Source organism: Rhinolophus ferrumequinum, chromosome 4, assembly GCF_004115265.2.
Source record: "Rhinolophus ferrumequinum isolate MPI-CBG mRhiFer1 chromosome 4, mRhiFer1_v1.p, whole genome shotgun sequence".
NCBI lineage: Eukaryota > Metazoa > Chordata > Mammalia > Chiroptera > Rhinolophidae > Rhinolophus > Rhinolophus ferrumequinum.
Genome location: NC_046287.1, coordinates 28,486,315 through 28,503,374, shown reverse-complemented (window position 1 = coordinate 28,503,374; position 17,060 = coordinate 28,486,315). Strand labels below are relative to the sequence as shown.

General features: G+C 37.9%; 1 protein-coding gene across 2 annotated transcripts in view; it reads right to left on the bottom strand.

Moving 5' to 3' along the window:
• Nucleotides 1–921: 921 nt before the first annotated feature.
• SLAIN1 (SLAIN motif family member 1) overlaps nucleotides 922–17,060 on the bottom strand; it is a 57,298-nt gene continuing 41,159 nt past the window's right edge. For both annotated transcript variants that reach the window (XM_033105120.1, XM_033105121.1), the window contains 4 exons: nucleotides 16,548–16,889; nucleotides 10,454–10,609; nucleotides 4,187–4,469; nucleotides 922–1,997 (listed from right to left, as the gene is read on the bottom strand). In XM_033105120.1, coding sequence (XP_032961011.1) covers nucleotides 1,922–1,997; nucleotides 4,187–4,469; nucleotides 10,454–10,609; nucleotides 16,548–16,889 — 857 coding nt within the window. In that variant the 3' untranslated portion in view covers nucleotides 922–1,921. The remainder of the gene's footprint in view (nucleotides 1,998–4,186; nucleotides 4,470–10,453; nucleotides 10,610–16,547; nucleotides 16,890–17,060) is intronic.

Here is a 17,060-nt window from a genome sequence, read left to right as displayed (position 1 = left end):
TAAGATGCAAGGATCTTTGTTTTTTATTACAAGGGCTGAACAGACTCTTTTGAATATAAGTGAAACATTTGAATTGAAAATGAATCCTTTAACTTCCTCAGCAGAATATAAACTCTTTTTAAAAACGTACTAAACTGTATGTGTTCATAGGATGAGCACAGTTGTGGGAAAAATAGACTTGAAATCAGGTAAACCTGGACTCAAAAGTCAGCCTCACTATTTACTAGCTAAATGTGTACCCAAGGTTAATGTCACATCTCTCGGACTCAGTATCTTTATTTTTAAAAGTGTTAACAGCAGATAATCGTTAGAATTAGAATGTCTAGCCCAGTCTTGTCACTAAAGAAGTGCTTCAGAAATATACTTCCTTTCCTCTAGCTCACATTTCATTTAAAGTACAAGCTACTTTAAAGCCAATCTTTTGTAGTTCTAGATACAATTATATATAGAGGCACTTTTAAAAAATAAAAATCTTCAATGATCTTAAGTAAAATGGTTTTTTAAACTTAACATTAAAACTTTTGCATAACCTTTCCATAATAGTACCTTCAGGTGAAAAGTTTTCCAGCATATATGAAATATAATATGGAATAATAATATTTTGCTATTTTACTGATACTGAGAAAGCATTTCAAGTTCAACTTCCATAAAATATTAAATGTCCCGACAGTGTTCATCCATAAATGTATTTCTGGGCAACAGACTACTTGAATTCTAGTAGCCTTCTAAATGGAACTAAAACTAAACCTTACAAGTATTTTAGAGAAAGAAACAATTTTTACCAACATGGATACTCTACCTGCTTTAGCTATAAATGCCCTATACGAGAACGTAGCCAACAACACCCACTTTCACGACTGTAGGGAAATACATATATGGGATCCATACGGTTTATGGTGCACATTCATGCATGACCTGGTATTGCCGAAATAGTCTTTATTTCTGAACATTCCAAAACAGCAGTGTACACTGTAACAAATATTAAGTTATATACCATAAGAAAAGCATCCATTAGTGCAAATGGGTTTTGTAAAAGGTCTATCAAAAGGATTTATTTGCTTTAAAATGCATTCATTTCCAGAAGCATTGTTAATAAAACATTACAGTTTCATCCTCTGTAACAAAGTATTGAAAATCAATTGTGGTACAGTAGCAAACATTGCAGGTATTAAGTGCAATGAGCTTGTGATGCCATTATAAATATGAAACCCATGGAGGAAAATAAATTAATGATGAAAAAGACACCATTTAACTTGCTGTCTGGCTATCTCCTTGTAATGCTTCAGATTACATTGTGCTCATTCAACATAAAATTATGTCTCTCAAATTTTATGGTGGATTTTTGCTGATATATCCCTAGAGCTAAAAAAATAGTACCTTACCACAAAAATATTTTTATGGCACAAAATTTAAGTTGTTCCATAGTGGTTCACAGAGGTGTAAAAAGAAATAGGCACAAAAAATAAAATTCCTGTAAACTATAAAAAAAGGTAAATTTCAATGCATATGTTATATATAGAACATAGTTGTAAATACGTAAGTATTAAAATACAGAACATGTAATGTGAAGATGTTTAAAACACATGAGTAAATCGAACAAGTTACTTAAAAAAAAAACTCATATGGCAAAGAAAGCATTATTGATACATCTCAATTCTCTCAAAAAGTGTTCAGGTACATAGCAGTTCTACAAAAACTTCCTAGATCTAAGTGTCACAATACTGCAAGCGTGGATTTGGGAGTGCTGCAGTATCTCAGGCAAATACTTAAGTGCAATAATTAGTCTCTGGTGACCGGTCCATTGGAAACAATGCAGTAAGTAGGTTAAAGAATCTCCCGACATCCACTGCTACCCAGCCAGCTAGGTAACACAACCCTCATTTCCACTTCTTTCTCATTCTTCAAGGTACATCAAACTGCGTCAGTAGCAACCATCTCTCCAGTTTCCGTCTCTCAGAGTGCTGAGTGAAGACAGTGGCTTTGGAGGCTGAAGGAAACTGTAAAGGTAAGAAAACAGGAAACTGTTAACCCCCCGAGTCACATCCCTTTCTCCCCCTTGCTTGCCCACCTACACTCCTCCACTCCAGTAATGACAACCTCTGGGCCCTTTTCCCAGTGTTTCTTGTGCTTCCCACTTATGGAGATGCACAACACGCTCCTCTGCGGGAAACCCACTGTCAGCTCAGGGCCATGCATTTGTACGTGCACAAGTGGGTTTGCGACATGAGTGAAACACGCTTAGTATCCTTAAATGTATGAAGGATATTTTTAAATCAGTAAGAAAAAGATAAACTCATCAGTAGAAAAAAGGCCTAAAAATAAGTGTTCCTTCACTGAATACAAATAGCAAATTAATACAAAGAAATTTTAATTAATACAAAGAGTTTCAATTTTCAGTCTTACAAATAATCAAAGATTTGCCTATCAGATTGGCAAAGAATTTAAAAAGAGTAATTCCTAGTGATCCTCTCATATAGTCTGGCAGGGACACCTTTTCAGGAGGTGAGTTTGGAGACATATATCCAAGGATAAACAGATGGTCCTATTTACCTATATATGTCCCATTCAGCCATAAACAACACAGCATTGCATTTACTAGGGCAGGGTAAGCCAGAATTTACTGACCATGCACCAAAATTATTTCTATCTGAGTGGTAGGATTATAGGTCAGCCCTTATTTTCTGTTTTTCAATTGTTCTGGTCTGAGCATCTAATCAGAAAATAAAAACTATACAGCGGTACCATGGTTTTCGAATGTCTCTGTTGACAAACATTTCGGTTTATGAACTCCGTAAATTTTATGGATCTATGGTATCACTAGATAGTAAAATGTATGCTAAACTTGCAGTTTTAGGGGTTGATTTTAAAGGTGTGGAACGGATTAATCCATTTTGCATTACTTTCTATGGGGAAACCGTGCCTCGGTTTTTTAACGTTTCGAAACTTGAACAGTCTTCTGGAATGGATTACGTTCGAAAACCGAGGTACCACTGTACATATCGTGTTTCCTCGAAAATGAAACCTAGCTGGACAGTCATCTCTAATGAGTCTTTTGGAGCAAAAATTAATATAAGACCCGGTCTTAGATTAGATTATATATGTAAAATAAGACCGAGTCTTATATTAATTTTTGCTCCCAAAGATGCAGTAGAGCCGATTGTCCGGCTGGGTCTTATTTTCGGGGAAACACGGTGCCAACACATAAGGAAAGAAAAATTGTCCCCACATCCCTTTCAAACCTGGACTATGGCTCCCCACCTTAATATCCTCATTTCTTGTAAGAGTTGGTCTATAGTGACTGCCTCCATGGTCTCATCTGCCAAGCTCTCGTCAACCTTTTATACAATTTTTAAACCATAAAATACTGCAGATATCCGGATTCAAGAAAGGTACCTCATGACCATGAACTCATCTGACATGTGCCCTAAAAGTAATCTAGAATTTTTGGGAAAAAAGCTATCTGGACTATAGCGAACTTACCAACAGAAGCTAACAGATCCCATCTAAATATCACTAAGATGCTTTTAAACCTTGAGTGTGAAGGGAAGGTGTGTGTGAGTGCATGTGCATATGTGCCTAACACAGTTTTGCTCATTTTGATAAAATTATTGATTCAAAAAACGTTTGCAATCCTACTGTGTTGGGCACAGCTTTTGGCATTAGGGACACAGGGCAGTGAATCAAAGATCAACTACCTGCCCCTCCTCCCCCCGCCCTTTCAGGAAGCTTGAATTGAGGAGAATCAGACCATACATAAACTAATAAGCAGAATGTACAGTCCAACAGATGGTGATGACTGCTATGGGGAAAGGGAAGGACGAGTTACAACTCTTGTAGGAGTTGCAATTGTGGACAGAGGTGTCATCTGAGCAAAGACCTGAAGGAGGGGAAGCAGGCCATGCAAATAACTTGGAGGAAGGAAAATGCAAGCGTTCTGGAGATGGAGCTTGCTTGGTAAATGAAAGCAAAAGCTAACGGCATCAGGAATGAAGTAACGAGGGAGGGAGGAAGATGATGACATCAGAGAGAAGGGGACCTGAGCACACGGAGACACCCCCACCCCTCACTTTCAGAGGAAGGCCAGAGAGGGCAGACTGAGACCAAGGAAGACAAAATGGTGCTGGGAGCAGTTTCTAATTTCAAATTGCAAATGAAGTTATGTAGACCAAGAAACAAAGATTCTTACCTTCTAACAGGTTGTGCAATTTTGCTTCGAGGCAGGTTACTCCCATTTATTGCCAATGAAGGTCTCGGAAGTGCACTGCGGCCCATTATCCCAGAAGCTGCAGCTTTGTTTGGTGTGGGGATTCCAGTGTTGGAATATAAAGGTAAGCCATTGGGTAACGGCGTGTTACCGCTGCCTTGGACAGTTGGACTCACGTAGGCTGTAGCTTTAAGAGGCTGTCGGACGGACACTGGGAAATGTCCCACGCTGTGGATTCTATGTTGAAGCTGTCCTGGTGATGGAACTAGAAGAGAAAATGACCTGTAAGTAAGAGATCGTCTACCACTATCCAACTTAGGAAATGTGCATTATATTCAAAAAAGCTTATACTGTCTCCAAGTTATATAAATACAGAGGGTGCCAAAAAATGTACACACATTTTAAGGAAAACACTATTATAATTATAATATTCAACATATACCCATAAAAAAAGATGAATACAAGTCACGTTTGACTTCTGCAATTACCAGAGGTGCTCAAAGTGGTTACCATCAGCATCCAGACACTTCTGATTAAGGTGAACTACTGCTTGAGCAATGGTGACCAAAGTGTTAACTACTCTTAAAATGTGTATACATTTAAAACGTGTATATATTTTTTGGCACCCCTGTTATACATAAAATGAAATACAAGTTCCAGACAGCATTTAGTACTGAAAATTCTAATTCTTGACAAGTCTTCTATTCTGTCAATCGACAACATTTTTGAGTGCCTAACTGTATTATTTTATTATATTCTAAGAACAACCTCCTTTTCTTTAACAAATTTGAGTTTTCACAGGACAGTTTCTTCCTTGCTTACTTGGAAGACATTAGGATTTCTTGATGGTTACTTTGGGGATTAGTCCATGGAAAATGAAACAAGGGACAATTTTAGCTGTAATTACAGAAAGGAAGACAGAAGTGACATTGGTAGATACAAACAGCTTATTACAAATGTATTTCTTAGGTAAATGCCATAATGAAAACTGCTTATCTCATAGGGATGAAGGGATGATTAAATGAGTTAATCTATATGAAGCCTTACAATGGTGCCTGGCACGTATGTAGTAACCTGGCAAGTATGTAGATAACAACAGCAAAATCCATTAAAATGAAGGACACTAATTTCAAAAAGATATTTGTAATTCAATTTTTCCCTTGGAGAAAAGGACTGAAAAATTTGAAAATTTCTGTCAAACAGTTCACTGTTTTTTAATGTGAGATGGTACACACTTGTTGGGCCAGTACATTGATGAAGTTTTTAAGGGTTCTTACCCAGAGAGGTCCCTTCATTTTATGGATTTTGCTGTCATTATCAAGGTAACGAGAAGCTGAGGGGTTACGACGTGCACACAGCTCTGTCTATTTGCTAACTACTCCAGCCTTCGCTGCCTTGTACCTACCATTCAGTTAAACAGGAACACAGCCTGGTTTCTAAAACAGTTTAGCTGATTTTGAACTTACTTAAGCATAGAATATATAACAAATATCTTTTTGAAATAAAAATAGGAGGAGAGAAAACCAGAAAATGTCTATAGTTTTATTTAATATCACTTGAAAATATTTCCTTAAAAACTAGTTTTGCTCAAGAATGTAGTAGGTGAAATCTGTATCTAGGAGTGCTGATGTACATGTACAGTAGTCAAAAAACTCAATGAAAAGTAAGGTCTGTGTAAGATTCTGCTATAGTTCTGTTCCCATCAAGTTTCTGGGACACAGTGATCTTGCATTGGTTGACAAATCATCTCTAAGTTCCTTTCCAACCAATTCTACAATTCCTTAATTTAGGTGCTTCTAATCATGAATATTTCAATACATTGGCTTATCAGTTGTAACACCTATACCACGCTCATGCAAGAAGTTAATAGGAAAAATTGATGGGGTGAGTAAGGAGCGGGGATATATGGGAACTCGGTTTCTTGTTCAATTTTTCTGTTAACCCAACTCAAAAAAGTCTATTTTTTTAAAAGTCAACATATTATTTTATCCCAATTTCTTATAAAACAAAAGTACATAAATGTTATGTCTAGAGTACAATGAAATTTCAAAGTGAACACACCCCTGTAACCACTATCCACATCAAGGTAAAAGCATTAGCAGCACCTCGGAAGGCTCTCTCAGGCCCCTCCCAGTCACACCCCCCACGAAGGTGACTGCTGTTCCTTTCATTGCCACAGATTTGATATTCCCATTTTGAACCTCATATAAATGGAATTATATATTCGTAGTACGTTCTGTTTTGTGTCTGCCTTCTTTCGCTCAATATTATGTCTATTCTACGAATGTCACACACTACTATTCTTCTGACGATGAAAAGCGGGGTTATTTCTAGTTTGGAGTCTTACGAACTTGCATGAATAAGTGTTGGTGTTCATAAGCCCTCATTATGTTGGGTATACTCCAAATTCTATTAACTATCAAGGTAAGTAACGTTAGCAAAACTGCTGAATACAGCATCAAAATACAAAAAGCAACTGTATTTCTAAATACCAGCAAACTAGTAGAAACTAAAATTTGAAAAAAATATTTTAAAAATCAAATACTTAGGAATAAATTTAACTGTGGATGTATAAAACCTCTGCACAGAAAGCTACAAAACTTTGCTGAGAGACATGAAAGGTCTAAATAAATGAAGGCATATTCCATGCTAATGAATTACAAGACTTAATATAGTTAATGTACCAATTCTCCTGCAATTTATGTACAGAGTCAATGAAATCCCAATCAATATCATTTGAAATGAAATTATAATAGTCATTCAAGCAAACAGTCCTATTAACTCTGATATACAACAGAAAACCACACTTGATTAAAAAAATAATAAGTACCGGTACTCAGAAAACTAAGACATTAAAGAAAGAAACTGAAGAAAATACAAATAAATAGAACACGATATAGAGTGCTCATGGAGAGGAAAAATTAACATCACTAAAATGTCCATACTACCCAAAGCAATCTACAGATGCAAGGCAATCCCTATCAAAATTCCAATGGCATTTTTCAAAAAACTAGAAGAAATAATCCTAAAATTTATATGGAACCAAAAGAAGACCCCGAATAGCCAAAGTAATCCTGAGAAAGAAGAATAAAGTTGGAGATATCATGCTATACTACAAGGCTAGAGTAATTAGAGCAGCGTGGTACTGACACACAGACCAACAGAGCAGAATAGAGAGCCCAGAAATAAACTGATGCCTGTATGGTCAACTAACTGATGACAAAGCAGGCAAGAATATATCGTGGAGTAAAGACATTAGCCAAGATAAGGAGGGAACCTAAGTGTCCACTGATAGACAAAAGGACAAGGAGGTGGTACTTATATATGATGGAATAAAACTCAGCCATAAAATGAAATCTCGCCATCTGTGACAACATGGATGGACAGAGAGTGAAGTGAAATAAGTCAGAGAAAGACCATATGATTGCACTTATTTGTGGAATCTAAAAAATAAATAACCAAAAACAAATAAATCCATAGATACAGAGAACAAACTGATGGTTGCCAGATGGAAGGGGGATTAGGGTGGAAAAAGTGAAGGGATTAAGAAGTACAAATTGGCAGTTATAAAAATAGTCACGGGGATGTAAAGTATAGCACCAGGAATATAGTCAATAACATTGTAATAACTATGTAGAGTGTCAGGTTGGTACTAGACTTATCAGGGTGGTCACTTCATAAGTTATATAAGTGTCTAATCACTATGGTGCATACCTGAAACTATTGTATGTCAATTGTAATTGACAAGTAAAAAAAAAAAAACTAAAATAGAAACTAGTTAAAATTAAGACACAATCCCAATTTTACATATGAGAAAATAAGAATCAGAAAGGATCCATAATTTGCCTGAGATTATGATTAAGATCCCAACTCATACGTTGGACAAATCCAGCGTGCTTTCTGTATCGCACTGCCTTTCCAACATTCTCTATCCTACCTTTGTTCTTGCCGAAAAGTAAAATGGTTCAGAACTAGAAATCTTCATTATATAATTTGAGAATGTGTCAAGAATATTTGCTTAGTTAGAATGCTGAAGAATAAAAGTGAGAGTAGAATCCTAAGATTTGAATCAAGTTTATGACTGCCTTTCTATTACACATTAATACTCTTCTTGGGTTTTTTCCCTTCTCATTATGATGCTTGGATTACAATGCTTGGATTACAAACAATGATTTTTCTATTTTCTTCATTTCTTTTGCATTTATTAATTGGAATTCTTCCGTAAAGAAAAATTTCCCCTAGTCTCCATTTATTTATTCAATTAAATATGGACCCATGGTTATTTATTTTAATCTATGTATTATAATCATTTAATACAATTTATTCTGTGGCTCAAATTGTCCCAGATTTAGTTGGTCATTGGGAGCTCCTTCAAATTGTTTTGTATATCCTTTGGACATGTTCTCATTTTCTGAGCATTTGCATCAAAACTGGCCATTCTTTACAGTGTACATTCTATTCCATTTGGGTTACATACATTTTTCTGGCACTCAAATAATGTTATTAACCCACACAGACTTAACAAAAATTCCTAATTACCACATTTACTACTGTCAAAACCATACATTTCCTATTCTATCCTTATACTATTGACTTTTATACTCAAGCACTCAAGCCTAGAACTGCATATTTATCTCAGATTTCACCACGATCTATTTGGCCTATTGTCCTAACCTCCTGACATAATATTAGTAGTCCTCTCAGTTTCCCACCATTAGCAAATTTCACAGATTGTCATCTGTGTTTTTACACAAGTCATTAATTGAAACATTAACAGATTAAGCCCTAAGATAGAACCCTATAGCATTCATTTATTCATTCAGTCAAACATTTACTAAGAACTCATTATGTGCCAGGCAGCATAGAGGTGCTCGGGACAGAAAATCAGATAAACTGTGTTCTGAGCCCAGAGGGAGCTGATAATCTGGTGTGAAAGATAAACAGAATGACAGCAAAGTACTCAGATGGCAGACTGAATAACAGCCATAAGCACCAAAAACTAATCCGTTCTAGACATGTTTTGGGTCGCAAGGGGGAGTCTATTAGGGTCATCAAGGGAACCTTTTCAAAGAGAGTGGTATTTGGGCTGTATTATAAAGGCAAATAAGAGTAAACTGGTTGAAGAAGGGAATAAAAGAACAGCATGTCAGAGTCAGAATATCACATTAGTTAAAAGCATAAACTCTGGGGTCATCAGAACTGTTTCCATCTCTGTTCCTTCACCTGCATGGTCTTGGACAAACTATTACTTAACCTATTTAAAACAGTTTCCTCACCTGAGAAATGGGAACAACAACAGAAACTACCTCATAGGGTTGTTGAAGCTAAACAAGAAATGGATATAAATGAGTTAGCACTGTTCCTCATGTAGAGTAAATGTTGGCATTTTGTCTATAGGAACTATGACATAAAGAAATGAAAGACCATCACGTGTTGGGGAAATACCATTTGACCTGAGGGAGAAGGGCTACAAACCACTCTGATGCAGCCTTGGACATCATCTGGTTAGTGGCTCCAGGCCAGCACTCTGAACACACTTCAGGCCTCCCACTGGGCATATCAATACGACGACTGTGACCTTGAGTCTGCTTCCCAGGGGTCAGTCTCAGACCTAACTCCAACCACCCATATAGACAGCATGAGCAGGAATGGGGGGTTTGGGGGGGTAGACCTATAACCACCATTTCCCACACAAAGTCAAAACATGAGCACTGGATTGAACAGTCATTGCACTGCTCATTGCTGGGTAAAATGTATAGAGAATGAGTGGCAGACCATGTGTAAGCTGAAAATGAGCAGATAAATAACTACTTTGGACACACTAAAATAACTTCTTTTTTTGAGGAAAAAAGCTATAGGCTGGTTAAAAACAACACCAATGTAACAGGTAGACAAAATAAGTGCTTTCTTCAGAGTAAGGATATCAAGTAGGTAGTCAGGAAGAGGCAGATCCACAACGAAAACAGATTATTTTGTATGATGAGTGGACAAATTACCATTTAGTGCTTCTACTGCTACCCTTAGCTATAAAGGATTACATATCATTTACTAATTATTAATTGGTAGCATAGGCACAGTAAAAATACTACTCAATTGTAATGGTGAATTATTAAAAAGAAAGTCACAAGAGGAAAAGTTCCCAGTAGTGGTCTCAAGGAAAACAAAAAGAACAAACAATAGTAAGATATTTTCCTAATGTTGTTACAGCTAATTAAAAAATACAAAAAAAAATAAAAACCGTGTACTTACTACAAGACTGTACTCTTGAAATTCCATTCCCAGCGCCATGCAAGCTTGAGTCAAAACTCTGACTATTTCGCACGGTGACTGGAGAACTCACATTGCTACTAACAGCGGTTGTACTTGGCATCCGGGCTAGATTAGGCATACTTCTTCGGAGCTTGTCTAGAAGAGAAAAAAATTTTATCGAGTTAAAAATCATAAATTTCACGCCAATTAAAACAACTAGCTTTCAAAAGTAAATACAATTTGTAAATCATATTTTGCTCAACATTATGAATTATAACTAACAGAATTAACACTCTGTATAGGAAAACACACTATCTCAGAAAGGTTCCACCAAACAGACTGTTAAAAGAAAACACAAGGTCTATGAAAAGAGGTGGAATTAGCTAATCAGTTATTTGTTCCCATATAATAAATGGATAAAATTGTGTTAAAGTGAGATTAGACAATAATCTTACACCCATTTAGTTTTTTGAAAAGAACACTAGCAATTGTTACATGTTAAAAAAAACAAAAACAAAAAAACCTAGAGGAGTCAAAGCCCACACTAACTGAATCTTTTGCTAGCATATCAAAATGGAAGAAATTATTAAAATTATAACTTGAGATGTTTCGAGAGAGTCACTGATCACATCAACATGACCACATTAACTTCTGCAACGTTTTACCGTGAGTATGCCAGCCACCAAACCTTTGGAGACTTCAGTGCTTCCATTTCTTTGTCCTTGCTAAGTACATTTTCTGCCACTAAGGGGCAGCAGAGAGTCACGCACAGATCTCTTGCTGAGAGGTAAAATCAGCGGCAAGACTGCAACACTACAAGTTAGTTTTCTCTTTATTCACAGACCTCCCCCAAACCAGAAAAAACTAAAGTACATATATCAGGTCACTGAAGCTCAGAACACAAAGGATATATTTGAACACTAAGCCAAAACCCATTCAAGTACAAACCCGGATTCACACACACAGCTCCTACATCATTTACATCTGTTGATAGTAGCCCTGTCTACCAAAAGACCTAATCCAGAAATCTGGAGTATCTCCTAAGATTCACGTCCCCTCTCCACCCTTGACTCCAAATCCTCATAATTTTGCCTCATAAATATTTAATGAATCTTCCACTAACACCTAGTTCGGACCTCATTATTTATCACACACACTTTCACAAAATCCTCTCAACTGGTTTGTCTCCCAGCACTTGTTCCTCAAATCCATCTTCCAGCCAGCCAGTTCCACTGTTCTCAGAGAACAAGCACACATCTAGTCACCTTCTAAAAACACTCCAATTACTCCCTCACCTTCATCTGAAAGCCCAGGCTCCTGGGCATGGCTTAGTGAGACCACACACACACACACACACACACACACACACACACACACTCGGACACCCCTCCCCACCTTGTGGAGTGAATGAATGAGAAAGGGAACAAATACTGATTGTGATATACTCCGTGACAGGTGTGCCAGAAGCTGTTGGGGACACCAGTGCATTAGATACAGTCCTCGGCTGTCTGTCACTGAGTTTATAGCCTAGGCCAGTGTGTCTCAATCTATTTTTCCATTATCAATCCTAAGGGGGAAAACGAAAATTTAACATTAAGTTTCGTTTCTCCCAAATGAGAGAAATTATTAAAGAATAACATTTTGAAAGACTGGGTTGAACTTTGGAGAACCACATACCATTGTAGTATCTCATGTAATTCACACACCTCCAACTCTATGAGATACTTTTATCCTTATTAATAGATGCCCTGAAACACTAATCAGGACACTAACTTTGTGGTCTTTTTCTCTCAAGCTAAATCAGAAAACAAATGATATATGTGAATAGTAACCCAAAATGTGTTCAAGAGCAAAACTAAATTCTTTCCTCCTTTACATGCACTGCTCATTCTGCACTGCTTATTCAAAGAAGCCCTGTATACGAAATTGCATGATGACAGGAGACCAGAAAAAGTATTATATCCATCTAATTTTTACTAATTATTAAAGAATCAGCACAACCATCCCCTCCTTAGAGTTTCTGTATACCACCTAGCTGAGGTGTCTACCACTTACACAACTTCCTTACTCCCTGTGCATACGAGTATTTCTAGAGTAATAATGCTCAAATACTGCCAATGACTATTAGATTTCTTAACCATTTTCCTAATCACCTCGAGGCCTATTTTTACCAACCATGTCTTATATTCCTAAATTCCTAATAAAGCTCCTATGCTCAAGCAGCAGGCATTTAAAACATTCCGCAACTATTATGTATATATGTGCTGGCAGAGGGTGTATGCACGGTAGGAGAGAGGAAGTAAGAGAGGAGGGCTAAAGTCGTAGGGCCTACAGCTGGGTCTTCTGAACATCACAATGACTGGCATGAAAGAGTGGGCCTCTATCAACACAGTACGGGACTAAATCACTTTGTATCTATTTAAGCAGCAGGAAGGCACAGGGAAATAACTGTATGTTATTTAGAAAATGAAGTGAGTTTCTATAGTTTAAAAAAATTTCCCAACTATTCATTATAAGTTTTCATATATGTAGAAGTGTTGTATAGTACCATAAACATCTATGTGTTTCCCACCTACATATACAACCGTGCTTCCCCGAAAATAAGACCTAACCAGAAAATAAGCCCCAGCATGATTTTTCAGGATAACATCCCCTGAACATAAGCCCTAATGCATCGTACGGAGCAAAAATTATTATAAGACTCGGTCTTATTTTCGGGGAAACACGGGAGTTTTCACTTTGCCATATGTAATTCATCTCCATATGTACACATTCGTCTGCTGTTGATAAAGGGAAAAGCCACAGGCCTCTTGACACTAACCCTAAATGCCCTCTCCTTCAACTTTAATATGAGGCTATGTCTTTCATTAAACACTGTCTTCCTGGTACTACGAGCTTTAATGAATTAGTCACTGTGACACTCTTTACCTGCCACTGTTTTCTTTTAAATTTGAAACTTGAAGGTTCTCAGGTACTTTGAAATCTTAGGTATCTCCTAAGAAAATTCTATAGAATCACAATACTGTCATGACATGTACACACATTAACCATAGCTTTTAATAACCCATACACAAAATTTTCCAGCTATCTCAAGAATGTCTTTCATACTCTTTTCCCCCTAAACCACAATCCAATCAAAGGTTCACACATTAGACTTGGTTGCTGTGTCTCTAACCTGTTAATCCAGATGTATCCATCTCTAAAACCTATCTTTACTCATATTTAAGCATCAAGTCAGTTTCACAAAGCTGAAATATACTCTTTAAAGGCTTCCAAGTGTGTCTCAAATACTTAGAACACTTCTCCTCTGGGAGCTAAGCTATGATCCCCACGTTGTGTCCAAAGAACAACTGGAAATGAGGCCCCCTTTCCTGCCAAACAACTTGGGGTATCTTACTGGCCGCATATACTTTAAATAATGTTCTATTTCTGTCTTCACAATAAATCAGCAATCTATCCTCAAGACCTAAGAAGCAGCAGGACACGGGAGGAAGAGATCAAGGAAAGATTTCACAGGAGTTTCCTCATGTGAAAGCAGCAGCAAGGCTCACCACTCTGGAACAAAGACTCAAGAATCTTAGGGAATAAAGGGGATGCTCAGTTACTACCAGTTAGCTCTAGCCTCCCAGTCCATACAGGGCCCAGCGGGAACCTTGGGCTACCCTGATTACATCGTGCCAACGACCCCTGCCACACCCTAGAAGTTACAGTTACTGCGTTTCCCCGAAAATAAGACCTAGCCAGACAATCAGCTCTAATGTGCCTTTTGGAGCAAACACTTATTTTACTATAACATAAGACCGGGTCTTATATAAGACGAGTACAATATAATAATAATATAACATAATATAATGCCGGGTATAATATAATACTGGGTCTTATATTAATTTTTGCTCCAAAAGACACTTTAGAGCTGATTGTCTGGCTAGATGTTATTTTCAGGGAAACACAGTAGTAAGGATTCTGCAAGATTTCGTCATTTTCCATACCTGGCAAATTACTCCCAATGTGCCTCTTTTAATTCTATGATCTCTTAGAAATATTCTAACAACTTTTAAGAGCTGTCTCTTTTGAACCTAGGCAGTGTGGAAGCTATGGAAGCAGTAAATATAAATAATGCATTTCTGGTTTATTTTTAATTATTTCAAAATGCATCAATGATTCAACAATAATTTCCTCCTATCTATATTATTTTGGTAATTTAGAAACATATCAGACAGATTAGTTTTATAGTTACCATTCTTGTCTCACAATGATGTTCAAATAATATTCCGTGATAACAAATGAAGGCTCTGATATCTAACTCATGTTTTTTTTTAAGGGGGTGGCAGAGGAGAGAGAGACATTTATTCCCTGTCATTTACTCCTGGTAATGTGCCAGTGATCGTCGTTCGTTTCCCTTAGGTTAGGAGAAGTTATACCTAAGTTCTCTAGGAGAGAGATTTTGTTCACAAAATCGATAGGCAGGAGCAGCAGTGCTGCGAGCCATGAGGAACCTGTGACAGCTCCGTGGCAGGACAGGACCGGTTGGACTTCAGAGCCTGTGCTCTCAACCACTGGGCAAATCATCAGAAGTCTAACTCAGAACATTGCTACTGCGCTCCGTTTTCCTTTGCAGGAGACCAGACTGCTGAGGAACAAAATGACCACAGTGGGACACGACGCTGTGATCTTCTCCACTTTCCTAATGAGAACCATCACAGCACAGGCTCAGGGAAACCCAGTCCTTTTCATACGGGTGTTTAACGTAAGGCAAAACCACGTTTCTAAGGCAAGACAAGGATCCCCATTGACAGTACTAATCGAGACGCAGAGCGAGCACCTGTCTGACAACTAGGATGTGATGTTCTAAGACATCTGACAACACAACCTTTAGAGAAACACCACTCGGTGCCCTCTCCCTTAACTGTAACATTAGGAAGGCTAGGACTTTCACTGAGCTCATGGAATACACTGTCTTCCTGATATTATGAGTTTTACTAAAATAGTCACTATGACATTCTTTGGCTGCCATGCTTTTCTTTTAACTTTGAAATCTGAGGGTACAAAATGAGAGAAATTAAGACTAAATTTTTCAATATTTTCAAATGACCTCTCAATTAGCATGAATGAAAGTACACAGTAATGTAAAAACTAAAAACATGGTTAACAGAGAATCACAAATATAATTTGTATCTGGCCTTGCAATATTATAAAACAACCTGCTCGAGCACTTCTGTCCCCAGCTTTGAGCAATGGTGCTATGAAGTTAGAAGCTATCCCTGCATACATATGGTTTGTTGCTCCACATTACATGGATTTGTGTGACTGATCGTTAGCACAAAAAACATACCAGGCTTAGAATAGCACATGATGGGTCTCCCTATAGTTTCTGCAAAGTCAAGGAGTATAACTCTTGGGAGTAGAGAAAGAAGACAAATGATGAAGACGGGAGATAGGAAAAACAAAACAAAACAAAACACACCACAAAAGAGAATGACACGTTCCAACCCATGTTGACATTAGGGCAGATCCACTTCCCATTAACATGCCAAATACCAGCCTCCATTTTCCTACTGCTACACAACCTGAATTCTAGATGTCAGGAAGCAGAGGGAAGGACACATCCCAACTTCCTCTAAACCTGGATGTGACAAGCAGCATCCTCTCCAAGCATCATCGTCCATGCTGCCCATCCCTCACTCTGTGCTGACAGGCAGTAAGAGACTGGAGGCTGTGGGAAAGGTGAGGAAAGCTGCAGCTCGGCGCCTTGGGCTCCACGGAGCTACTACAGATTCCTCAGCGTGCACAACCCTGCCCATCGTACAGCGGAACTAGAGACAACACAAAGGTGCTCCCCCACTTATGACTCATGCTGGGCCAGAAAACCACATCACGGGGGTTTTCTTGAAGATGTTAAGTCTGTAAATCTGGGACACGTGATCAGAAATCGTCAATTACAGATTTAAATTCGGACCAAACTGATCAGGTCACGAGGATGTACTTAATAAATCTGGGAACGTTTACCAGTTATTGTCATTGACCTGAAAAGCATTTCTTGAGCACGCACGAAAGACCAATGCACATCAGACACCAAAAGCGCATCGTAAGCTACCTCCATTGGTCCTATTTGGTTGCTGATCTGGAGTCTGGGCTTGAGGTGAATAATACTGTGGCTGCTGATAATTATTTGAAGGGATATACTGGGAGCTGGGGCTCCGCCTGCACTCCCGAATGCTGGAGAAAGTCTGTGAGTGGGGAATTCCTCTTTGGAAAGGTGAACATCTTGGAAGACGAGGCTGAGGTGGTGGCAAATGATCAAATTCTTCCTCATCCTCCAGACTGAATCGATCAAATTCTTGATCGCTACATGTCCCTTTTTTTGCTGAATTCAATGACACACTGGAACTGTGTCTTGACACAGATGCTGAAGTGGAAGCATAATCTTGCCTGAGACCTATAAAATAACACGAAACAATATTATGAGGCATTTCAATACAGCAAAATTAAGTTCCAACTTATCAAATATTACAGGAAAATTTGTGCCAAATGATTCAAATGGAGACCCATTATCTCATTCTTAGTTTATTAAATCCCAAGAAAAGATACATTTATCTACCAAACAGAT